This window comes from Spodoptera frugiperda, chromosome 11, assembly GCF_023101765.2.
Source record: "Spodoptera frugiperda isolate SF20-4 chromosome 11, AGI-APGP_CSIRO_Sfru_2.0, whole genome shotgun sequence".
Taxonomy (NCBI): domain Eukaryota; kingdom Metazoa; phylum Arthropoda; class Insecta; order Lepidoptera; family Noctuidae; genus Spodoptera; species Spodoptera frugiperda.
Genome location: NC_064222.1, coordinates 4937539 through 4963560, shown reverse-complemented (window position 1 = coordinate 4963560; position 26022 = coordinate 4937539). Strand labels below are relative to the sequence as shown.

Genomic DNA, 26022 nt, shown 5'->3' with positions numbered 1-26022 from the left:
AAAGCAGGAGTAGGAACGGGGTGGTAATTAGTCAGTAAGAGTCTGACACTTCCTCTTGCCTCACCCAATGTGGGTAAAGGTTTCTCCAATTAAAAAAACTAATTGATCTCTATACTACTTATCGAGTGCCATTAACATCAGTCGAGAGAATCATCCTTCTATTTTATTACTGTATCTACCTACCTACTGACACTTAACTTTTTAAGCGTTTTAGAACTTACCAAGTCTATTAGTCTTCTCCTTAACCTCCTGCTCGATGGCGTTGAAGAGTGGGGGGAACAGATGCACAGCGTAGTGCGGCAGGATGTAGGACAGTTCCCGGCCGTGGCGGCGCGCCTTCTCCGCGCGAGGCACGTGGCCGCGGACCAACCGGGTGATTTGGTGTTCCCGACATACTCCTATAAAATAGAATGATAAATTGTGTCAAAAGCTTAGGAGTTTAAATACTCAAACGCCACTCCATTTTAAGTCAGTCTCAACTGACTAATATTTAATTTAAACATTCAATTTTAAGTCGCTCTCAAAAATTGTTCTGTCCCTATTAATTCTTAGTAAGACCGGGGCAGCACGATATTTTAGTATAACATAAAATTAAGTAGCGTTTCTGTATTCGGAGGTAAAAGTTTCAGACAAAGGACTGTTTATAAAGGCAAGTTTTTTATATGACAGGATAGCAAAAAACTGGATCACGGATCATCTGTTGGTAAGCAATCGGCGACGCCTATAGATGCACATATTATTATGATGAGTTTGCAGGTAAGTGTATTGACAAGGGTTATGATTAGGCATTCGATAAATTCATTCAACGCAAGCATCGTTTCACGCCGGTTTCCTGTAAGGCCGTGGTATCACTCCGGTTGAACCATTTCGAAGTAATGCTTTTCCACAAGTAGATTGCAAATAGTGAATGATACTTTAAACTAGGATCAATAAGGTAAAGTAAAGCTAAACTTACCATCCAAGACCAATGTCAGATGATATCCAATTCCGAATTTGTTTTTCAAGAACAGTGATGTGCCAGCACAACGGACCTGCGAAAACGTTCAGAACGACACATTGCAATTATATCATTCGAGTTACAATAACTAATTGGTAGATACTATTTTCAATATAAACCATATTTTTTAAAAAGTAATTATCTCATAATTCATTCAATTATCACGGTTGGTACGGTGGCTGGGCAACCGGCTGCCACGTACCTAACATAGCGATTCCCGCACAGTGCAACTCTTCGTGTGATCCACAAATTGTTGATTTGAGTCCGGGTGACATGTATATTTGGACATGTATATTTGTAAACGCACCACCTTAACGTTCACATACACATATCATCCAGACCCAAACCCACCATAACCCCTACATATTGCAAGCTTAACACCACAATCTGCTACTCACTCTTCCTTTACTGATGACAGCTTTCCTATCCCCCAGTATGTCGGCTTCGTCCATGAAGTGAGTAGTCAGTAGCAAGACCTTCCCGTGCCGCGCTCGTTGCAGGATCCTCCAGGTCTGTCGGCGGGAGACTGGGTCCACTCCTGCTGTAGGCTCGTCCAGGATTATGATCTGGAGAGATGGGGGAAGGTAATTAAGCATCTTTTGATCAATGTATCATTCATTGAATAACAGCCCATAATAGTCCACTACTGGACTATGGGCTTCTTCTACATAAGAGGAATTTGCCAAAATCTGTAAACGAAGCACGGTGTGTGATTGCAGTTACAATAATTCAAGAGAGTACTGCTGTCCGATATCGATATCGAGTTCAGCCCGACATCTCTTTTGTGGGCCTGTCGCGGACTCCACTCACTCAAGGATTGGCCACAAAAAGCTTTACACAGAGAGGAATGGTACGAGGATAAGGAGGGATTTTGCCCTTCAGTGGGACTATCATGCCTGCAATCTAAATCCAAATATATATTGGACATTTGAAATCACTTTTATAAAGACCGTCATAATAAATGCATACTTTAAATGGTCTTTAAAAAAGAACCTGAAATTTCATATGTTGCAGTTTACCTTAGGGTCTCCAATAAACGCGATGGCTATACTGAGCTTCCTCTTCTGTCCCCCAGAAAGATGTTTAGCGAAGACATTCATCTGATCGAGTAGACCGACATCTGAGAGAGCTTTGTGGATTTCTTCTGGCAGTCTTTTTCGAGGGATACCCTGGAAAGAGAAAAAAAAGATAAATATGTGCTTATTACGCAGGTTATATTGAGCACAGTGACTTGGTCTAAACTAGAAAAATTGGATAGAAAATACAAAATAGGTATTATAATAATTTGGACAACGCATTACAGCGCAAAGGATACGGAGACGGAAATCCGTCGTTGTGTGGTCCATAAATTGTTGTTCCGGGTCTGGATGTCATGTGTATGTGAACTTATATGTTTATAAACGCACCCATGACACAGGAAAAAATCATATTATTGGTTCAAAGTTTAAAAAAATGGTTTTGAAGTTACGTTACCAGGACCTAGTTAAATTAAATTTTTGAAATCTAGTTTAAAATGAATGTAATTTCGTTTTAATCTGGTGAATACGTACTTAAAATGCACCATTTACCTTAACTGCACCAAAGAACTGCAGATGCTCTTTTACAGATAGAAGGTCAAACAACACATCTTGCTGAGGACACACGCCGATCATCTGACGAATCTCGTGCATGTCGTTGGGATCCCTGTAAAAACATACAATTTTAAATACGTTTAACGTGCTTAATATTTGCATAAAATGCTGAAGAGTTTGTTTGTTTGAACGCGCTAATATTGGGAACTACTGGTCCGAATTAAAAAATATGTTTCGTGATGGACAGTCCATTTATCGAAGAAAGTTATAGGCTATAAAAATTACGCTGCGATCAAAAGAAGCTGAGCAGAGTGGGTGAAACCGCGAAGGAGTATGATCTAGTGAAATATAAAATCAGTTGCTCAATTCTTTTTTGGTTAAAAAATAAAGATTTAAAAAAAAAACATTTTTTGGTTAAAAACTGATACATATGTATGATGAGGTAGTGAGCTCAGTAATCAGTATAAAAATAGGACGAGGCAAGTGCATAGTTTCACTTAAACTTGAAAAGTTTACAAGTGCGTAGCTGTTTCAGGGTTAGGAATCTGGGGATTGCGGATTTGGGAATTAAAGATGAAAAATCGATGTGACAATTGATCCCCAATAACCCTTAAAACATCACTTACCTAACATCAAGTCCATAAACATAAGCGGTTCCATTAGTGGGTGCTGTCAATCCAGTCAGGATATTGAAGAGTGTGGACTTCCCAGCACCGTTGTGGCCTAGCACGGCTGTGATCTGACCTTCGTAGATGCTCAGGTCTATGTTATCAATGGCCTTAATTTCAGGCTTACGACAATGCCTGAAGCTCTTCTGTAGGCCCACTATCCTGATGGCTTCTTTGTCTTGAAGTTCCCTGAAGAAAGAATTCAATTTTTTTTTATATTGCTTAGTATCTTGGTGGCCCGGAGGTTTAAGACACCAGCCTCTCATACATGAGATTACCAATGAACTTTTGCCAAGTTATACGTCTTTCTAAGATTATTTAGACACCACTGACAATAGGTGAAGGAAAACATCGTAAGGAAACCTGGGTTTTAAATTTGTAATTGCAAATGTGGTGATTAATGCTCAAACCTTCTCCGAGTAACAAAAGGCTATTTATTGGTCAGCAGTTACTACTTATAGGCTACTGAGGACTTGGTTTAAATTGTTAGTAGAGGGCGCAACTAAAGCATAAGCTTTATAGGCAATCGCCCATATTCAGTTTTGTTTAGGAATTTGGGTTTATTTTAATCGATGAGATTTCAATCGCCGAAAATATATTTTATACCTTTTTTTGTATCAAGTTCAGTTTAAAAACTACTGATTTTTTTGTGGTTATTCGTTAAATGATTAGTTTTTTATACTTAAATAAAACACTTATTGGTCCCTTTTATTAATTTTATAACATTACAGCATGTATTTAGTAATTTAGCAACATATTCACCGACTTTAAATTAAAATGGACTCTATCAATCCAAAAATAAAGTCTAGAAGAAATGTGTCTATTTTGAGCCCTGCATTCTGTTAATGTCTCATTAATTACATGGATCTAATCATAGATAGCATACAACGGCTCATTTGATGGCGCTTTGGCACTTAAGTCTAATTTTACGGAGAATGGTGTTTCACTAATTTGGCACAGAGCCCAAATCTTTATATGCAAGTTCGTTGATTGTAAATACGGCTACGATGTTTTTGTTTTTATTTGGACACGCTTTAAACATGCGTGAGACATGTTTTTTAAACGTGGTTTTAAATGTAACTACTCTAGAGGAATTGGATACAAGATACAAAATAGGTATTATAATAATTTGATACGCACAGAGAAATTATTTGTGTGATCCATCAATGTAAGCCAATAGTTTAATTTACTACGTATAAGTAAGTAAAATTATACTTACACCGATACACTTAATTTACTAACCGAACACTTTTAATTAAATAAAATAGTGTTTCATAAGTTAATCACCTTCGTTATCTAGGTACCTCTTGACTAATTTAGCAAAAGTTAATGAGCAAATTCTGAAAAGGGTGATTTTCCAGTAAGGATAGCAAAGCTTTGTAGCACATCTCTAGTGGAAAAGCAACCTAAGCTGTATGATATGTTATTATTAATAACTCTTGTCCACACTTGTCTTGGTCATTACTTTGCTTTCATTTCACAAAAAAATGAAACAAATATATTTTATAGACTGAACTATACCAAACAAAAATTTGTTTAACTAAAACATGATTCTTCTACATACCTAGGTACAGGTTCGATGTCCTTGTTATGAGCGGCTGCTTCTCCATTGGAGTGGAAGTGCACCGCAGACACCCTGCCTCGTCTGCTGCCCAGCCAGAAGGAAGGGAGCAGGCAGAACCAGGGCTTCTGCTTGATACCGTATTCACCTGGAAAAATGAGTTCAATATTAGGTAATTCATCATCATCATTATAGTGAGCCGGAAGACGTAATTGTTGAGACAAAAGCCTCCCCCTTATTCTATTCTTATTGTAAAACGTATAATAAATGTAATATTGATAAATAATAACTTAAATTTATTAACATAAGACAGAAGGTCCCTTAAATAGGGAAAATAAATATTTAACCGACTTACACGTAAAACACGGTGAGACAACTTTTTACGTTAAAAGCGTAAACTGAGCTGTGATTACAGACCTACATCCAGGATAAAACCAAAACCTACTGATAACAACAGCAACGAAATTATTCATAGTCCAAAAACTTACTAGGGATAACAGCATCTAGCCAGTAAGCAGCCAGTCCATACAGTACGGTGTCCACCGCCATCATGATGAGACTGCCGCCGAAGGGAACTCCTGGACCACTCCACAAGTTGTCCCAGGTGACGCCCACACCGGCCATGTCCAGGACTAAAGCCTGGAAGAAAAACATACCAATAGAAATATGTCGACGGTGGAAAGGCAAAATGTAATAATAGCCAATTTAGACGAATATAAGTTGGAAAAAGATATATTAGGCGATAAAAATTCTGAAGAAAATACTTAGTGTCTTACTCATTCATTACTCAAGCTATTTCTAAGTACGGTAACGATTTTGTTTCGAACACTCATTGCTAAAGACTGGGTTAAATAACTATTAATTTACTCTGAGTGAACAGTGGTAAAACTTAAACAGTTGTCTTGGATAAAATTAGCAAGCTACCTAACACTAATCAATAGAAAATTAGCTTAATGTATAACAATTGAACATTCAATTTTTGATTGGACAGTGATTGGACAAACCTATGTCACGTTACGTAAACGATATTTTGTGCTCAATAATAAAACTGTAAATATTAATGTTTAAACTTAAGCAGTTCAGATGAATTTAGCAAATATAGAAGTAACTAGTTAATAGCTTGTAATTGTTAGACATTACTAACAATTGAACATAATTAAATAATTATGTACAGGACAGTGATTGGACAAACAGACATCACGTTACATCTGCTGGGCGTAAAAAACATTGTAAGTAACCCTTAAAATAAATTAAGATGATCTTACCTTATCCATAGCCAATGCGTAACAGCTGGAGCTGATGAGAGAGACAAACCAGAAGGCGAGGGAGTCCGCGTTGGAGACAAACACTTGGATGAAGTAGAGACCACTCATCAGGTTCACTGCGAAGCTGCCCAGGATACCTGCCGTCTGGTGGAAAGCAAGATTAAGGAGATTTTAATACCTAAGCAAAAGATACTAGTACCTAGTTACCTACCTACGAAACACGCATATAACTAATTTTATTGTACTGGCTAAGTTTTTTATTTCTTTGCACTTAATTTCTTAATTTCTTTATTTTTTAAATTGTTTTATACTTATTGCTTGAACGGTCTAAAAATAATGTTGAGCCTACCTTTAATTTAAGAGCATAAACTAACTGTTGTTTCCCATATTTTTAAGATTGTCTGTATGTATCTTAGTTGACAAGCTTTAATAAATAAATAAATCGTAGGATAAGGTAATACATTAGACAGGGTACGAATATTAAAAATCTAATTAGTCCGTTTACAAGTCAACTCAATAGGACTGACTGGGGATGCCCAATTAATATTATAAATGGGAATATAAGTTCGTTTATCACCTCTTTACGCTTTAGTAGTTGCGATACCCTACTTATAGAGAAGAACATAGGGATGCATTACCTTTCATGTGGGTAAAGTTGCAAAATAAATACGATCAGTTTAAAAGTAAAGTTACAAAATAAATAAGATCGACTTAGACATTGTGTAATTGTTTGTGTCTATGCTTACCCTCGCGCGATCAAAGAATGGCGTCAGCATAAACGCGAAGGTGATGATCGTGAAGCCAAACAACAGCATCAGCAGGAATATTAAGATGTAGGAAGAATGCTGGAACACCTGCAATTTAGTAAAATAAATTATTTAGTTGATATGGTTCATAACAATATATTTACCGATGTAGTTATAATAGTAAAATAAATTAATTAAGCATTTTTACAACGGTAAAAGAATATTACGAAGTTTTCCCGCCTAAAGCCATCTGTCAACAATATTTAAATAAAGAAAAAAATAATAGTGGCGTTTAGTATTGTATACCAGCCAGTATTATTTTATAGCTGTATACTGTGATCGTGAATAAAATACTCTTTGGAAGAAAAAGTGTAACTAAAGGCCTGTTTTATAACGTCTGGATAGCCGCTATGTCCCAGATAAATTTGAATTAAGAATGTAATTTGTATGAACTATCTGTCACAGTAGTTTATCGGGTAGGTACTTATATGAAGGTGGTGAAACAGGCGCTAAAGAATATTCATTGTTTTGTAGTTACTTACTACAACCTGCATTTACGATTAGTTCCATAACATAAACTTACCTTCAACGTAAAAAGTAGAACAGTGCTAACGATGGACAAGATTGTGACAAAGACTGCGTATATCAGGAACCAGGAACCCCTGAAAGCAGACAAATATTACTTCAATAACAGTAAAGCTTTTAAGTGTGGGAGAGCCATGCTTCGGCACGAATGGGCCGGCTCGACCGGAGTGATACCACGGCCTCACAGAAAACCGACGTGAAACAACGCTTGCGTTGTTTTCGTTGTGTGAGTGAGGTTACCGGAGGCCCAATTTTCCCCTTCCCAATCTTCCCAATCCCCAACAACCCTTAAATTCCTAGGCAAGGCACTTGTAACGCCTCTGGTGTTTCAAGTGTCCATGGGCGGCGGCGATTGCTTACCATCAGGTAATACGTCTGCTCGTTTCTTCTTCTTCATAAAAAAAGCCACATAAAACCTTCACTTTCCCATTAATTAAAATCATATTATTACTCACCAGTAAACTGATTCCTTCAATCCCATAATCCTCATTCCTTCCCTGATCTTCTTCTCCTTCTCCCCCACGACGAACATGAGAAGGTATGTGATGAACTGTGATAGCGTCATCACCATGTACATTGGCATGATGACCCTGAAGATGACCAGCCAGTCTCCTGTGTGCTGGCGCTTGGGAAACTGCCGGAGGTCTATTCGAGGAGGCGGTATTGCTGCGTCTGTGTCGAACTGTGGAAAGAGGATTAATAAGGCTATTAGTTCTAGAAGCTTCTAGAAGGGTTATTGCTGTATATATGGACTTAGTTGAGAGTTAATATTATTGAGTATACAGGGCTAGACCCTGAAGTCGACGTCCAAGTGGCACCAGATGATCGGTAAGGTTCCGACTGTTATCAGAAAAATATAAGTCCTACAACTTTTAAATTACAGTGCCTTATGTGTAAGAGAAAGTCATCTTGTTACAGCCATTCCATTAATGGTACATACTATTGGTTAGCACAACAGAGCTCCAAAAAGCTTAAGTAAACATTATTGGAAATTAAACGATAAAAACACCAAACAGCAAAATATACTCTTTTCCTTCCTTAAAATTCATCATTATTTAAAATAGCGTGATATTTATACAAAAAAAGAAATATTAGTGATTATGAATCTATAGGTATAAAAAGGGTTCAATAACTCACCTTAATCTTAATATAATCTATGAGCGTCTGCAAAGCTAAGAATCCTGAATAGTAATACTGAAGAACGGGGCACGTGTCCTCTCCATGCATCTCTGAGAGTGGAATGAGTTGCCCTCCTCTCGACCAGTCGGAGGACCAGTCTTTGGAGGCAGTCCTCTCGCGGCACTTCGCTGGAGAGGTGGTGAGGATACGAGTGGACGGCGTGCCTATGTGGGAGGGGTTGGTCCTGATTGTATACCTGGGGAAGATTGGTGGTAAATGGTTAAAACAAATATTAACTTTTGATAACATTTTTGTTATGTTATTATCAACAACTCAAAAGACACAATTGCTTAACCCGTGAGAGGTTTCTTTACAAAAGAAGGGATTATAATAATCTCCATGCTTGGCCAGCGAGGTAGAGATCGCAGTTTAAAAGAATTAGATTCATCATAGAACACTGCTGGTAACTGTACAGTCAGAAACAACGCTTGCGTTGTGTTTCGTTGTGTGAGTGGGGTTACCGGAGGAATGAATAAGCCAATCCCTGATTCCCTAACCCATCCTTAAATTTCTAAACCCCAAAAGGCCGACAATGTACTTGTAACGCCTCTGGTGTTTCGGGTGTCCATGGGCAGTGGTGTTGCTTATTATCAGGCTCGTTTACCAGCTTATACCATAAAAATTAATCCCACGGTATTTTTATAAGACAGGAAAACAACTAGTGAATATTTTAAAATTGACACACCACTATCATCATTTCTATCACTATTCTCTTCGATAGTGAGAAAACTAAACCATACATCCATCAAACACTTTTAAATCAAATAAATAAATTCCTCAACCACGAATGTCTAATATTTAGCAGTGTGTCATATAATGACGACATAAGACATCGTCACAAGACAAGTGTTGATAATAATGGTGTTCTTGGCAATCGTTCTCGTCATTTGCTGCTCATAATGTTCTGCCTACGCCTTCCCACTCTTCCTAGTATCTAGTATTATAGACCTAAAGACACGCACCATTTACTTATATATATGAATGGTTACGTAGTGTCCATTAGGTTTAATTTGATAATCTCGTATGTTAAACTTGGTTAGGTTTTTTTTAACGTAGAATATTTTAGTAGTTTTCCAGAATAAGTAGTACGAAAAATGTTACTGTTTGAGTTAAACAGTAACATTTTTAATAGCCTTAAAATTATACCTACCTTACGATACACGAAATTTTATAGTTTGATGTCAATGTATAATATAATTTATAGTACCTACCTATAAATGTTATAATTATAATTCTCCTAATACTATTTAAATCAATGTTATCAACATTATGTAAGTGGATTAAATACTTTTGCTCAAAATAACCCATAGTTGGGACATATTAATATTGTATTAAAATTGTAAACCACACTTCCACGACCATAATAATTATTTTTCATAATTTTACAGTAAAGTACCTTTATTACTTAATAAAAAAAAAAAATCTTTTCTCATTCAAGTACCTACCATAATCAAAGCAATTTGTCCATTGAATTGACAAAATTCCCCGTTATCCCACGGAACATTGCTGGCAGTTTCGCAAATTGCATCCGCAGCTCATTGTCGAGAGCAATCAATGCATTAACTGCAATCTTTTGTCCACTAATTGAATTCACTGATGCAGTTTATACGTTGCCGAACATTTATATGAGAGTTTTAATCTAATGTATTTATGTATACTTGTCATTAAACAACTATTTTGTTATAAATAATCTATTTATCTTGTGTTCTATGATTGTAACGCACATATTTCGAATAAACAGAGAATTAAAACGCACGATTTGGTATCGGATAGAATAAAAATCTGTTAATTATATTATTTAGTGCAGTCAAATTAAGCTTTAAAATCCACTACACTTATATCTTATTTAATCTCTTGCAGGACAAGTAAAAGCAAAGGTAAGCGTCCACAGACCCGCATCGCACGGATCGCACGCAACGGATTTAAGGTTTGTCTTGTATGAAAACTCATACAACAGCGTCCACTGATCCGCACCGATGACGTCATAAGGAATGTCGATGCCAAAAATCAGAGTGAAAGTGGTATCGGCAATCCGATCGCTGTCGATACAGTGGACGCAATCTGAAAAATTAATTCGTTTCATGCGATCCGTCCGATGTGTGCGATGCGTACGATGCGGTTCTGTGGACACTTACCTTTTGCGTTTACTTGTCCTGCAAGAGATTAAATTAGATAATATGATTTGAAATTGAGGTGATGTGTGATGTGTGATGTGTGATGTGTGGAGGCGATGTGGACCTGTGGGCCCTAAAAGATAAATGACTGTTAAAAGACCAGTACTCTTACCTAAGGGGTTCAATATTGGAGGTAGGATCAGTGTGAAAGATGACGGCGATGGGGAAGTTCCTGGCGTCGTTGTGGTACGCGTCGTTCAGCTCCGAGTTGTTGCTGTACTTGATCCATCGGATCGGGTGCTGGTGGGACTCTGCTAGCAATGTGTTTATCTCCTCCAGGAAACCCTGGAATGGAAGGCAATGTTATGACTATGGTAGTAAACTATCCGTCCGTAGATTTGTCTAGAGATAGAATATTGACACTATAGAGATATAATATTGACACTTTATGGAGGTAATAAAAAATTATAATTTACATAATTATAATTTTCCCAACTCAATATCACCCAAAATGTTGCTTAAAACCCAATAGCCCGTTATCCCTTCATATCTCTAGTACAGTAGTTCCTAACCGGTGCCGGTGGTCCGTGGACCACTAGTGCACCGCAGAAACCAAAAAATGGACCGCGAAAAGACACATACACATGAACCTCTGTGTCCAGTAAATACCACGGTTAAGGTTCAAATTAACTTTAAAATATCAAAGGAGAAACTTAGAGGAGTAAATGATTTCAATAACCCCAATTAAAATCATTTATTGCATTAATGTGTAGGTATATAATAGATATTACATTAGCAGATTAGTTTTAACATGAAACCCGGTTACGGCACGGGAATAATTCCAAAGTCACTATTTTTATGAGTGAATGAGAGAATTAAGTTAACTTAAAAACAAATACATATAAAAGTGGTCTTTGACCAAGAACTAGTTGGTTGGAACCCCTGCTCTAGCACTTAGCAGATAGATAGTAGATAGATAAAGCGTTTATTAGCAGGCAAGTCTACCGACATAATATATGATGGTTAATTTATCTAGGTTATTGAAACAGCCTATTGTGTTTTTGTATGTTTGCTTTGTTATCAAGTTGGGTGACTATTTTCACAATTGAGCAAGGGGTTCCTTTATGTTATCGTAAATCAATAACATGGTTGACAATCTAAAAAATAGTGCGCCTTAAGTAAGGTGGTGCCCCTGTATAAGTGTAGTAGATATGGGTCAATAGCCTCACCCCTATTACATGGGACTTTAACACAAATGGTGATACGTGAGTAAGTTAAGTAGTCAATTGTACAGTGGTATTACGTGCCGTAAAGTGCATCTCTGCCTACCCCGTCGCGGATAAAAGGCATTCCTGACGTTGCTACTACTACTACTACTAGATTGAAATAATTTGTTGTATTTACATAGGTGTAGGTATCATACCATAGTTCCATTGGCATTGAGCCAGTCAGCTACAACGGCAACGGAGTGGTTCTCCGGGAAGGCGTCGTGATGTATCCTGAGCAGCCGGCCTGGTTTCCGAACCTCGGGGAAGTTGGGGTTCGGCACCAGCATCTTCAGGAATATCAGCACGCCCAGGGAGTATAACGGGACCAACACCTCCTGAGAATTTCAAAACATGTTGTTAAATTTGTCACGTCCAATTTGTGGATTTGGTATTGAAGCGATAAACTAAGTCATTTTGATCGCTTGTGAGAAGTCCATTTGGCAGGTTTAAAAGGTAAGAGAAATAATGTTTGAGGCGATATGAAGTTTTCCGGGTCAACTAGCACTAAGTTTAAAAGTTTCTAACTTTTGGACAATCTAATTTAACTTAGCTCTTGAATCATCTAGAATTCTAGATTCTTATCACAATTACGACTAGGAAAAAATCTTTATTTAGTAGTTTTGAGGGCTGATTTCACGAAGCTTTTTTTATTTTGTAATTCTGAACTAACCGCGAGGGTCTTCCTGGTGTCCCGTTTCTTGAGCAGCAGGTTCCTGACGACGGTGGCCCACAGCTGCGGCCAGAACTTGGCCGGCCGACGGGTCCCCATCGCTCCCCGCAGCCGGCTACCTATTGCTACACAGTCCAGATCCGCCTCCTTCTCCCCACATTTCCTGTAGAAGAAAATACCAGGTTTAGGATATTAAGGAAAAATAAAACAGAAAGAAGATAAACATTTGATTACAAACAAAGGTTGCTCCGTTTGGGAATTGAAGCTGTGGCAACCGAACTGTCTAAAAATATATAGCCTTTAATAACAAAATTAGTTGAAAATAAATATATAAGTCACACATTAACAAGTTAACGGTTCATTTATGACTTAAAGAACTTATTTCATATTCTCTAAAATTCCTCAATGGATTCAGATAAACTTTTCCATTCAGAAAAGTATAGATGATAATTTAAAACATATTAAAAGAAACATGAGACGGCAAAGTAAACAAGTACATAAAGTATATATACTATGTAAGTGTAACTATGTTGATGAATGAAAAATATAAAGTAGACGAGAGATATCTTAATGAGAATCAGATTGTGACGGAGTGTCGAGCAAGCTTATCACGCTGCTACAAGAGCCGTAGTAATTAAAAACAAATATTGGCTTATGAAGACTAACTACTGTTACATCGCTCCACTGACATTCATTATGAAATTGCTGTTCATGGTCAGAATTTTTATTAAAGTATAGAATAATCTTCAATTCGGAAGAATCTTACTGTCACTCGTATTAATGGTAATACGAGTTTATACCTAACTAAATAGGTTTTTCTCTGTATAAACCAGTAAACGTGCAGACGGATCAGCTGATAGTAAGCAATCACCGTTGCTCATGGACATCCGAAACACCAGTGGCGGTACAAGTGCGTTGTAGTGTTGTTGAGTAATCGGTGATTGGGAAGGTTGAGAAGGTTACCTATGTTTTGAGTTCCAGGTGACTGAGCTTACTGCTATACTTCAGGAAGGGGTGGAGGTAATTGGGCTTCCGGTAACCTCAATCACACAATGAAACACATTGCAAGCGTTGTTTCACGGTTTTCTGTGAGAATGTGATACTACTCTGGTTGAGCCGGCTCATTCGTGTCAAAGCATGGTTCTAATAAGCTCTCCCACACTTAGATATAATTCCTAATAGCTAGAGCCAAACTAATAGATCCAGATTGGAAAAGACTAAAAGACTACTTGTAAAAAACTAATCTAGAAGCAACATAATAAAAGTTAATTTAAATATAATATCTCACAATCAACCATTACTGGTTATAACGTGGGTGTTACAAGTCGTGTCATGACAAGATGTGGAGTTCAAGCAAATTGGCAACATTCCTTGAATGACGACGAAGCCAGCTGTTTTGAAAGAAATGCGTCAAAACACGTGTTTAGCGTCGTTTTTAGAAACAAGTGCATCACTATTTTAAAACTGTTGTTTGTATTACAAGAAGCAAGAGAGTGTATTTAGTCTGAGTGTGGGAACGTTGTTTTGGTATTGCAATGGGTGTGGTACTCTTATAAACGCTTTCGTAAATTATATTGGTATTTACGTCTTCACTTGTTTTTTTTTTTTAATTTACTAGCTATTCCTGCGTGATTTCACCCGCACTGCTCGGCTCTTATTAATCGTAGCACAATCACCAAAAACATCCTCAATAAATGAGCTATCCAACACAAAAATAATTATTTAATTTGAATCAGTAGTTTCAAAGATTAGCACGTACATACATTTTGGCGATTCATTTTTATTTATATAGATTACATACACGCTACACGGTTAGTGCAGTAGCTGGGCGAATGGATAGGCGACCAACTACTACCATTCTTGAACGAAACAAATCGTTTTGTACTCCACAAATTTTGTTGTGTGCACGGGAAAATGTATGCCAACAATGTTTTGATAATCACACTAATATTAAAAAATGTGAAAGTTTATCCGTCAATCATATCAAAAGTACTGTAAGGATTTTAATGAAATTTGAAAAAGTCACATTAGTACTTGCCGTTGCGTTAGTAGGTTTCAATCCGAACCCGCATACAAAAGCATGAGAAACGAGTGTCTTAAACCTACGGGCCACCACGACCTTATACGCGCGAATACTCAAACGCTACTCAATTTTAAGTTGTAGTTAAATATCGTGCTATCTCTGTCATTTTATAAAGAATTGATAGTGACAGTACTACATTTGAGAGCGTCTTAAAATTGAGTAGAGTTTGAGTATTCGGGCAATAGTCTAGCTAAATTCCGATATCTATTTACTTGACATGATACAACTAGAGAAGTTATTCCCCAGTAAGTTGTACAATCAAAGATCCATTTGCTAAATTGAGTTAGAACTAACTAAAGTTGGAAGAAAAGAGTAAGTAATCTGTTAAGTGGTCTGCCCCGTTGCTTGGTCTAGTATTTATATTATACACTAGTATTCTAAGCACTTTATCCGATATCTAGAAAACTATTTCTTAGACATTACTTTTATAAGTATTTATTTGATATGGCTTAATCCAGTTACTGATTGCTCGACTAATTTCAAGCTACAACTGGGGCTCATGACTATGACATAACACAGCCCACTATTAATTTTGTTCAATTCAAAAGTACCTTTTTAAATAGAACAAATGCTATTAACAATTATAATAATTTTATTTCCTCGTTGCCATTCTATACATAAAACCAAAATCATTTCTGTTTTGGTATAAAAATTACGCTTTATTACACAACTAGCGACCCGCCCCAGTTTCGCATGGATGGTGATATATTATGCATGTATGTATTATACATAACGCAAAAGCACCGAATACCGACCGGTGATCGGCGCGGCGAACAAAATCCTCCAAAAGATAAACAAAATATTCAACATCGTATAATAAAAAATGCTTTTCCGAAAGTATATTAAGTACGAATTAAAAATATGTTCATAATTTTGGCCTTTTACGACTATTTTGTACCTATATTTCGATTTAAACTCTTACGCTTGGAAAAATACTAAAGTCCCCGTATACCGACCGACTGCCGACAGATGTCCGTGATACCGACTCCTCAGGAACCTGACTCCGTCCGACCCAAACATACATTGTAAAATCAACTCTATGTCTTAGCAATAGAGTAGAAATTCGTAAAACAACAATCTTTCTAAAACTATTCACGCATTGTTTTTGGATTCGATACTGAAATTACGATAATGATTTTTAAATTTAACATAACATTACGTTTTTTAACACTCGGAGATGTAAGCAGAGAACATACAATGTGACGTCTACTTTTCAACCTACCGTGTAGGTAGTTATTTATTTTTTAATTAAGTTTCCTAGTATTTCAGCATAAGATTTACCTACATCATGTCGATCTTAATTTATTATACCTAATAAAGAAATTGTTCGTATTGGTTAAATGCGAATGGTCTTTAAGTACCTATAGGTACTTAGGTAGATACCTATTGTTAAGATACGTAATTAGGTAAATTCGTGACTAAACTTTTCTATGTATCTACCTATACATTACATACTATGTATCGTACATATGGTAGGTACTTATTTTATTTACTTTACTACTTGTAGGTTGTCGGTACAATAAACCTCCGTAGTTATTTTCGGAACATTATGTGTCGTAGGTATTACGTACAAGTACTATACCTATTACTAACGTTTTTGTCGTTCATCCCGATGACTTACCGATGATGTGCTTATCATGTAATTTAAAAAAAACACCAAAACCTATATTCCCTTAGTTAGTCGGAACAAGGGACAGGGAAACAAATCGTATCCAGACTACGACCAAACCTGTATTTGTATAATAAAACGTCTTAACTGAAATTTATACCATTTTTTTAGTTACTTTTTACTCTACTATTACTTATTAAGTTGTAACAATATCGTATTCATGAAATTCTTCGAAATAAACATAAAATATAAAGGTTTACTTCTAGCAAGTCTTTGTGAAGGAATCTATACATATAATAAAATCGTAGAAAAGTGCTGTCTGTACATTGAAAATAAAAATAAAAAAAATAGCAGGGGTTATTGTTATGTCGATGTCGAACCCAAAAATGTAATTAACTTTTTTTTGTCTGTTTGTCTGTTTGTCTGTTTGTCTGTTTGTCTGTTCGTCTGTGCGCGCTAATCTCAGAAACGGCTGATCCGAGTTGGATGCGGTTTTCACGAATATATTGTGGGATGCTTAAATTTACATTTAGTGTTTGTTTCATGTCAATCGGTTCATAAATAAAAAAGTTATGTCAAATTAAAGAGTCACGTCGAACATTCTATGCTTATACCATTAATCTCCGCAACTATTTGACGGATTTGGTTGAAATTTGGTACAGATATAGTTTAGAACCTTAGAAAGGACATAGATATATTTTTATTTCAAAAATCAAAAAATAAAAATAAGAAATAAATTATTTATAAATAATTCTATGTCGATCGTTACACGACTTCGGTTCATGTTATTGTTTTAATTCATCGAAAAAAAGTAAATAAATAGTAAAAAGGTATGAAAAAAATAATATCAATATAATAAAACATTTAGTACAAAGAAAATGCTCTAACGGAGTATAGATAATTCTATGTCGATCGTTACACGACTTCGGTTCATGTTATTGTTTTAATTCATCGAAAAAAGTAAATAAATAGTAAAAAGGTATGAAAAAAATAATATCAATATAATTAAACTTTTAGTACAAAGAAAATGCCCGAACGGAGTATAAATAAATAATCCAAGTTGTCTTTATCCTCGATAGATGGCGTTGGGATCGAAATAGATCGCGCTATGGTTTCGTTACATTCATTTGGTTGGGTATCGGCCGAGCGCTTCGGTACTATCGTAGAAAAAGTGTATTATCAGTCGTATGATTATTTGTCTGTAGTGGTCCTGCTGTTTCGTATATTCTAAATTGGTTTCGTTGTATTTGTCAATTAATAAGTTTATTTGTTGGGTTTTCCTGGTTTTTTGGTTAAACTATTTAACGTAGGTTTAGTTTGATATCGATTATTAGTAGTTACTGTAGTTAGTTTTTTTAATAAAATTGTAAGTCTAATTTTTTTTTTAATTAGATTAGATTTAAGTCGTTTCTTTTAAATTATTTAGTTTAAGCTATTATAGCATAGAGGATAGGTTGTAATATAATTTCTTTTTTAAATGTTATAAATTCGTAATTCGTAGCTTTCTTTAGTTTTAAGTTAGTTTTTATCTTAAACAAATTATAATAATTTTATATGTTCGGAAAGATTATAATATTTCTTTAGTTTAAGTCCGTTTTTAAACAATTTTTTCAATGCCCTAAGTGAGTATACATCTATTAAATTCAAACGCAGAGCTCATTATGTTGATTTTTGAAGAGTTCCCTGGAATATCTTCTACGTCTCATTTTTGAAGAGATTCCGCGAGATTGGGAACTATGTGGCTAATCGTAAATATATCGGAAATATGTCAATTTGAAACGTAAATTACAAAGAATCCATTATAGTTAGCATAGGTCGGATACCGGTCTAATATCTAAGGATAGCTTTAAGAATAAGAAACTAATCACAAAACACTCCTAAAACAACCCACGTTACAGAAAATTTGTGTCATTCATAAACCTTAAAATTCCGTTTACCGACCAATTTGGTCGGTATTCGGTACGTCGTCATTTTGTAGGGCTCCTTATTCCGTCCAACATTAATTTATCGATAAATCTATAAAAACATGGAATTTCTGTATGCATATTGAAATTATAAGGACTCAATGAACCAATAAATCACATAAAGTAAATACATTCTTAGTTTACCCGAGTGATCATCGAATCGATCATCGTCAAAATCGAGATCTTTTATTTCACTGATTTATGTTTTTTTCGCATGAAAATTTACGCAAACTGCACCTTTTTTATATTTCGCAGGACAGTCGGAATGTGTGTTAACCCCACAAACCCAAGTTTTGACTGAAGGTGAATGATGAATTAATGTATTGAATAAGGCGTATTTCAAGACTTTCGCGCGATAAATACACAAATTAAAACTAAAATGGTGGCACTAAACTAAAATGGTCGGATAGAGGAGGCCGGTCGGTAACCGGTACCTTTGCGTTATAAACCTTCCTCTTGAATCACTCTATCTATTAAAAAAACTGCATAAGCATACAAAGGGACATAGGGACAGAAAAAGCGACTTTGTTTTATACTATGTAGCGATAGTGAAGTCTATAAATGGTAACATAATAAAAAGTTCTTTGTTAATTTTTTCTGTGTATTTTTCAACGGAAATGACAGGTCGATGGTAGGGTAGGGCCGCCGAATGGAGGGTGTGTTAGGCGCCCGGAAGGCGCTGCATATTGTATTGCAAGGGGTTCCTTATAGGGGGCCCGGAGTCAGGGACCGGGGGCCGCTACAAATTTGTTACTAAGCACAAACCCCACGCATATTGATTCGTCAATTTACCACGATTAGTAAGCTACATTTTTAAAGTATATTTGTAGACATGATTATGAAAGTAAAGAAATAAAATCTGCTAGTTTATTCTGAATAAAAACGTTAAAAGATTACTATGATACTATAAAAGATGTTTAACACATTGAATGCCGTGGTGGTCACCGGTGACCGACGTTAGCGGAGGATTTGCCTTCAACAGTTTTCTATTGGCAGTCGTAATGTGATATACTAAAATACATTTAAGAGCATGCATTACGGCACCTAGCTTCACTGACGGACAATTCAATTCAGCGAATCAAAACTACTTAATTAAAGATTAATTGAAATAAATTAGGCTTTGACTTTAACCTTGAAGAAAATATTATACTTAGCACTGACTTAAAATGAATTGCAAAGTTCAGAAACATTGTGATTTGTTAAAAACTAACTGTAAAGCCACATACAATCACCAACAAAATAATTTAAATACCTTTCTAGAACATAAGTAAACTAGACTATTACTAAACATAGAACACCTATCTTGCATCACTTACCTCAACTACCCAAGGTTTCAGCACCCATATATCAAGTTCACGTCCCATTTAATGCTAAAAGCATCTCTGTTCCAATTAATGACAGTACAAATTAGTTTGACCGACATCACATGGAATCAAAAGGTTCCATTCCAATGACTTAAGCGACGCACCCTGCCTTGCCCGTCTTCTGTTAATAATTTTATTATAGGGACACGCCATGACCTGCTTTACCCCATATAGCTCCTGTGACAAATGATGGACTATCCCTGTTTTCCTTGTATATGGTATTTAGGTTAGAGGAAGGTGTTTGGCGGCCATGTTTGTTATGAAAATTCAAGCGTTAGGGTGGTTTTCTACCAGAGATTTTGCTATGTAGCTATGCTACGAAGATGTAATAGTTCAGCTGTGAAACTATGGGTATACTATAGGTAAACGGTCACCGTTTTCACTGATACTAAGCTGTGTACCTGGGCGAGTAAGATGCGCAGCTCGAGTATGCGACGTATCGATAGTAGGGAAGCCATACATAGCACACCTTTTTCCACATAAAAAACATAGCTTAGTTGAGTCCGTTTCCACCAGCGCTAAGCTATGTGATGCCTTTAAATGGTTGAGAGCGGGTAGGAGAAATTGGTTGACCAAAGAAAGAACAGAAGGACTATGAGAAATTATATGAAAGAGAAAGAGTTGTAATATCAGATCAGTTAATCCAATTTGATAGGTAAAATAGAAGACTTGGGATAAGGTCATGAAGAGAATAGAGTAAATTAAAATAACCTTTTCACCACATTTTACCAAAATAAACAGTTTAATCACACCTACGAAGATACGCAGGGTGTTCACCTACACCTGATACTAATTTTAGAGAGAAAATTACGATATTCTGTCTATTTATGATTAAAATTCAAACATTATATTACGAATACCGTTTCCATACAATTTTAATGAAAGCTTGATGAGAAGTATCTAATTATGATACCGTGTGGCGTATAACGTGAGTGCTTCGCATTTTAAGTGGTTCGTAATTGGTTTAGCTGCAAAGGGGATGAGTAGAGATCATTGTAGCAGACTACACAACATGTAGGAGTGGCGTCTGAAGTAGGCAATTTGTAATTAGCATATCTTTGCTACCTGATATCGTATTTATATGTGTTTAGTTTGTTTGAACGCTCTTATATCTCGACATGGCATTTTTTTGAGTGGAAAATCATCCGATGACTTCTCCTTGGGCGAGGCGAGAGGGAGTGTCAGGCTTTTACTGACAAAAAACCATCCTGTTTCCTTTCCTGCTTTAAGCCGGAGCCCCGGTAAACTGTTACGTTGTCCGCAGCTCACATGGCATGGAGTCTCGTATTGTGGTCAGTGTAACATGGTGGAAAGCTCACCGTTTATTGTATGGATACTAAGGATTAAAATTGATAGATCTAGCATCGAGCAATCAAACTGAATCTAGCGCTTTAATTGACATGCTGGATACCAGCAAACTGTGCTAGATCCAACAGCTCGGGTAAAATAAAAAAAATACTAGCCGCTTTTTGAAGTATAAACTTCTATACGCACTCTTGCCATGGGGAGATATTGTTTGCTATAAATATTATTATGTGTCTTTACCAATCAGGATACCACATAGCTGGTGAATAGTAAACCAGTACGCTTTGTGCCCCTGTCCAAAAAGTGTAGTGTACACTTTTTGGGGATTAGAAGGGGCAATTATTATAATGATTTAGTTGGTAAGTAACGGTATAATTCCAACTACTTGTACTATATTATATACTTATACTTCTACCGTTTTGGGGAACAGCGCAGCTCCGAAATATCGGTGATGATGGAAAGGTTTAGGGGGAATCAAGTGGTACAATTCCTCCGCGCACTCACCGAAATGTATAAGATTAAGGATGATATTTTGGAGCTACGCTGTGGTTCCGATGAGTCACTCCTGGACTATGCACGAAGTAATTCTATGATTGCATCCTGACATTGTGTCTAGTCATTACGAAGACAGTGGGTAGCCTCACAATGATAAATGAATGATACATTACAGTCAAATGGACAGTCACATACAAGTACTGATTACTAAATAAAATAGTTACTACCGTTAATGCAAGGCATATGGTGACGGCAGAGTAGAATACATTTAGCTCTCGTCGCGGGTTTTTGAAAGTAAGAGACTACACATTTGGCAGAGACTGAACAGCAGCCCTCTTTAATATACTTGAAACAGCGATCTCCAAAACGTCTAAGCATGTAGATTATCTGGAGCTGCGGACTACCTAGCGGATTACCGAGGCTCCGGCTTGAAAAGCAGGAGTAGGAACGGAACGGGTTTTAGTCAGTAAAATCCCTCCCTTTGAAGTGATTCTTCTTTATAGGAAGCTCATAATCTAGCAATGAATGTCATCTAGCAGCCATGTAGCAGTGTTAAAGCTGAGAAAGTCTTAAGGACGCGTTCTCATAATTGACAGGTATCGAATCGCATCACTACATTGACACGACTCTCGACAATACACACATACGCACGGATAGCTGCGGAAATTATGACAAAATGAACTTGATACTTTGAAAGTTTGAATATTTTCTTACTTTCTTTTTTAATATTTTTATTTTGTTTAGTGCGTGCGTAGACTCAAATGTTTTGTGTTATCTGTTGTTCAATTCCGTTCAGTGCCGAATTTGGGCTCGGATTATTCGATTGGTGTCATTTTCATAGTTTTCGGAAAGTAAGAGTTCGAAATCAAAAATCAAATGGTGCCAACGCAAAACTAACTTTTTACATGCTTTTATTTAGTTTCATATGTAAAGAATGTATATATGTGTGTTTGTTAGTTTGTATGTTTCTATGTAACCAACCTCTTCCAACTCGATTTTTACCCATTTTAAACGGACCGATTTCGTTCAAACTTTGTAGACTTATCAAGGACCGGTGGCAAATTAATACCTCGTAGAAATTAATCAAGGGTCAGGAATCCCTGACGTGGACACTTAACAGCCCAGATGAACCTGAAGAGATATGAATATACTATCTTAAGAAAAGTTGTTCAGCGTGATGAGCACATTTTAGCGCCATACGAAAATCGAGGATGTAGAATCCCTGACATGGACTCCAGCCCAGCCGAACCTGAAGAGATTTGAATATACTTTCAACAAAAGATATTTAGCGTGATGAGCACTTTTTCGCCATATCTTTTATACTAATTATTCTCATAACAATACTAAATTTTCCGCCTACTGTTAGTATTAATATTAAAATTATTTTGTTCGGTTCATCACAAAAACATGTATTTAAGTTTTTTTAATCTACAATGTGATAGGGGTGGAACTTCTAACCCGTCAAGGCTGAGTACTACATCTAATTTTATCGACAAAAAAAATAATATGGGGGGTTGAACCCCCAATTGAAAATATTGAAAAATTGAGATTTATCCGGTAAAAATAATTCACAAATGATTTTTTTTTTTTACCAAAACATTATCAAACGAATAGTTAGTAATGAATTAGTCGTTAGTAGCCAAGGTTATTAGCTACCGTTTGTCGTTTTTTTTTTGTTTCTACGACGCATACAACCTTTGATATCAAAAAAAGTAAAAAAAATATTAAAATTGCCATAATTTTAAGAGGGGATTCGACCCCTTCGACCCCCGACTTTTGTCGATAAAATTAGATGTAGAACTCAGCCCGGGTTAGAAGTCTCACCCCTATCACATTGTATATTTTATTATGATTTTATATCAATGGTTTTCGGGGTCGCCAAGATAAAAAAAAACAATTATGGTAACGAACGTGACAAGACCTGGGTGGAACAAACAAAGAAAATACATAAAATAAATTAAACATCAATTCTTTATTTTCACGATATTTGTTTGAATATGCGAGGAATGAGCCCGTAAATTCATATTTCTTGGCTGTCTTGGGTCAATTAATTCCGGAAGAAGACAATTTTTATAAAATCGAATGATTCACTCCGGTTTCGATATTAGCGACCCCAAAAACCACAACAATGACACTCATGTCGAAAAATGACAATGCCAGAATCTCTATAGAGCTCTGTCCCACCAAAAAAATATAGTGTACAGACATGCCAAATGTAGCATTGTATTGCTGCTCTATTAGTGATAACTAAAAACATGATTAAAAGCCTTTAGATCTTGCGGTTTCTATATGAATCTAAGTACAAAAAATTACATTTAGGTTAGGTTAATTGCAGTTATAATGGTAGAAATAATTAAATTACAATGCTATCATAGGGTGTTTAGCTATGAAAGGAAGGAATGTCATCACTCATCACCAATATCACCTTTAGTAATCCTACTTTAATTCATAATCATAACGAAACAACAATGTAAACAGAACAGACAGAGCGAATGTCAAATAATGACTTTTTGGACATAATGACACACGCACGCCAATGAGGTTTCGTTACATCTAATCACTAACGTTCAAACACGAAATCATAATTATAATATGCATTCATTATAATATATATGACGAAGGAGAAATCTACGTGGTGTTTTGAAAAAGTGTGACGTCATCATTGCTGACGTCACAGTTGTTGTTCTCACGATGGTCACCCATTTTGGGGCTTAGAAAAACTTCACGAGTACTGTAAACTTAGTTTATTCAACTCCCAGAGAGGTCCGTACTGTACGGCGATCGGAGTGCAACTGCCTCGATTGCCTACAGTGCGGGCGTATTTATAGGACTCGGCGCACGAGCACGTGCTTACAAGTTTTAGGTTAAGTATTGAAATTACAATGATAACGTTAATTTTACATCGTATTAAACTTAAAATAATCAACTGATGATTAATAAACTGATTTTCAGGACAATCAAGTGAATTAACCAAACTTATTCTACTTTCTCTGATTAGTTGATGTGGTTGCGCCGACACGGCCATACTGACAGGCGGTGCGCGCTCTGCACCAGCCTCGTTGATTTTTTTGTTGATTCTCGTAGGTTCTCGGTGATTCTCGTAGGTTCTCGGTGCTTCTTGTAGGTTCTCGGTGATTCTTGTAGGTTCTCGGTGATTCTCGTAGGTTCTCGGTGATTCTCGTTGGTTTTGTTATGTTGTGATGTGATTACCTGTAGGCAAAGAAAGTATTTTCTCTGAGAAGGATTTCTGTTCATTATAAATTAGTTGTTAGTCTCGTAGAGTTCTCGGAGGGTCTCGTAGATTTCTCGGAGGGTCTCGTAGATTTCTCGGAGGGTCTCGTAGAGTTCTCGGAGTTTAATTTGGAATTTTTGAAATTTGAAAAGAGTAATTAACTATGCAATACTTATCTGTTTATTCTGGTGGGTTATTTTCACTCTCCAGGTCGTGGTTTTGATGTACTTGCGGCTGTTGATTCGTTCCAGTTGATCAGGTGGAAGAGCTGATGATGAAGCGGCTGGGGTAAGGGCTTCTTGCAATCCCACTTCTGATGACGAAGGAGAAATCTACGTGGTGTTTTGAAAAAGTGTGACGTCATCATTGCTGACGTCACAGTTGTTGTTCTCACGATGGTCACCCATTTTGGGGCTTAGAAAAACTTCACGAGTACTGTAAACTTAGTTTATTCAACTCCCAGAGAGGTCCGTACTGTACGGCGATCGGAGTGCAACTGCCTCGATTGCCTACAGTGCGGGCGTATTGATAGGACTCGGCGCACGAGCACGTGCTTACAAGTTTTAGGTTAAGTATTGAAATTACAATGATAACGTTAATTTTACATCGTATTAAACTTAAAATAATCAACTGATGATTAATAAACTGATTTTCAGGACAATCAAGTGAATTAACCAAACTTATTCTACTTTCTCTGATTAGTTGATGTGGTTGCGCCGACATATATTATAAAAAAATTAATTAACTAACAGTATGTATTTATACCAAATTCATATTAAAATCCGTTCACATTACATTAATAAATCCTTTTTTATTGAATGACTCGTTTTGTTCCTTGTGCAAGCGTACTAAGAAACGCAGAGGGTCGCGATAAATACAGGAAATAGGCCTTGGGTTTTTAAAATTCTTTTTATTTCCTAATTTTTATCCGCAAGTTTATCAGAATAATAATTAAGTAACCAAGGGTCTTATTTTCATTGCATAATTTGATTAATTTACATTTTTTGTACATTGATGAAATTAAGTGGGGCAGGATCTGGCATGGTCATTTATATATTTATGTCGGCGCCATCTTGAACTTAGATTTTCACTTTATATTCGTTATAAGCGACCCCAAAAACCATGAAAATGACACCCATGATGGAAAGTTGGCAAATCTAGTCGGCGCCATCTTGGATTTTGATTTTGACTCCATATTCGCTATAAGCGACCCCAAAAACCATGAAAATGACACCCATGTTGGAAAGTTGGCAAATCTTGTCGGCGCCATCTTGGATTTTGATTTTGACTCCATATTCGTTATAAGCGACCCCAAAAACCATGAAAATGACACCCATGATGGAAAG

General features: G+C 36.4%; 1 protein-coding gene across 2 annotated transcripts in view; it reads right to left on the bottom strand.

The window, feature by feature from the left end:
• LOC118274703 (cholesterol transporter ABCA5) overlaps positions 1 to 26022 on the bottom strand; it is a 62236-nt gene that overhangs the window by 13094 nt on the left and 23120 nt on the right. For both annotated transcript variants that reach the window (XM_050696901.1, XM_035592372.2), the window contains exons 2-17: positions 12625 to 12787; positions 12110 to 12289; positions 10859 to 11031; positions 8531 to 8768; positions 7849 to 8075; positions 7392 to 7470; positions 6809 to 6916; positions 6063 to 6206; positions 5286 to 5436; positions 4801 to 4945; positions 3195 to 3425; positions 2566 to 2680; positions 2017 to 2166; positions 1396 to 1563; positions 956 to 1031; positions 222 to 398 (exon numbers count right to left, since the gene is read on the bottom strand). In XM_050696901.1, coding sequence (XP_050552858.1) covers positions 222 to 398; positions 956 to 1031; positions 1396 to 1563; positions 2017 to 2166; positions 2566 to 2680; positions 3195 to 3425; positions 4801 to 4945; positions 5286 to 5436; positions 6063 to 6206; positions 6809 to 6916; positions 7392 to 7470; positions 7849 to 8075; positions 8531 to 8768; positions 10859 to 11031; positions 12110 to 12289; positions 12625 to 12787 — 2525 coding nt within the window. The remainder of the gene's footprint in view (positions 1 to 221; positions 399 to 955; positions 1032 to 1395; positions 1564 to 2016; positions 2167 to 2565; positions 2681 to 3194; positions 3426 to 4800; positions 4946 to 5285; positions 5437 to 6062; positions 6207 to 6808; positions 6917 to 7391; positions 7471 to 7848; positions 8076 to 8530; positions 8769 to 10858; positions 11032 to 12109; positions 12290 to 12624; positions 12788 to 26022) is intronic.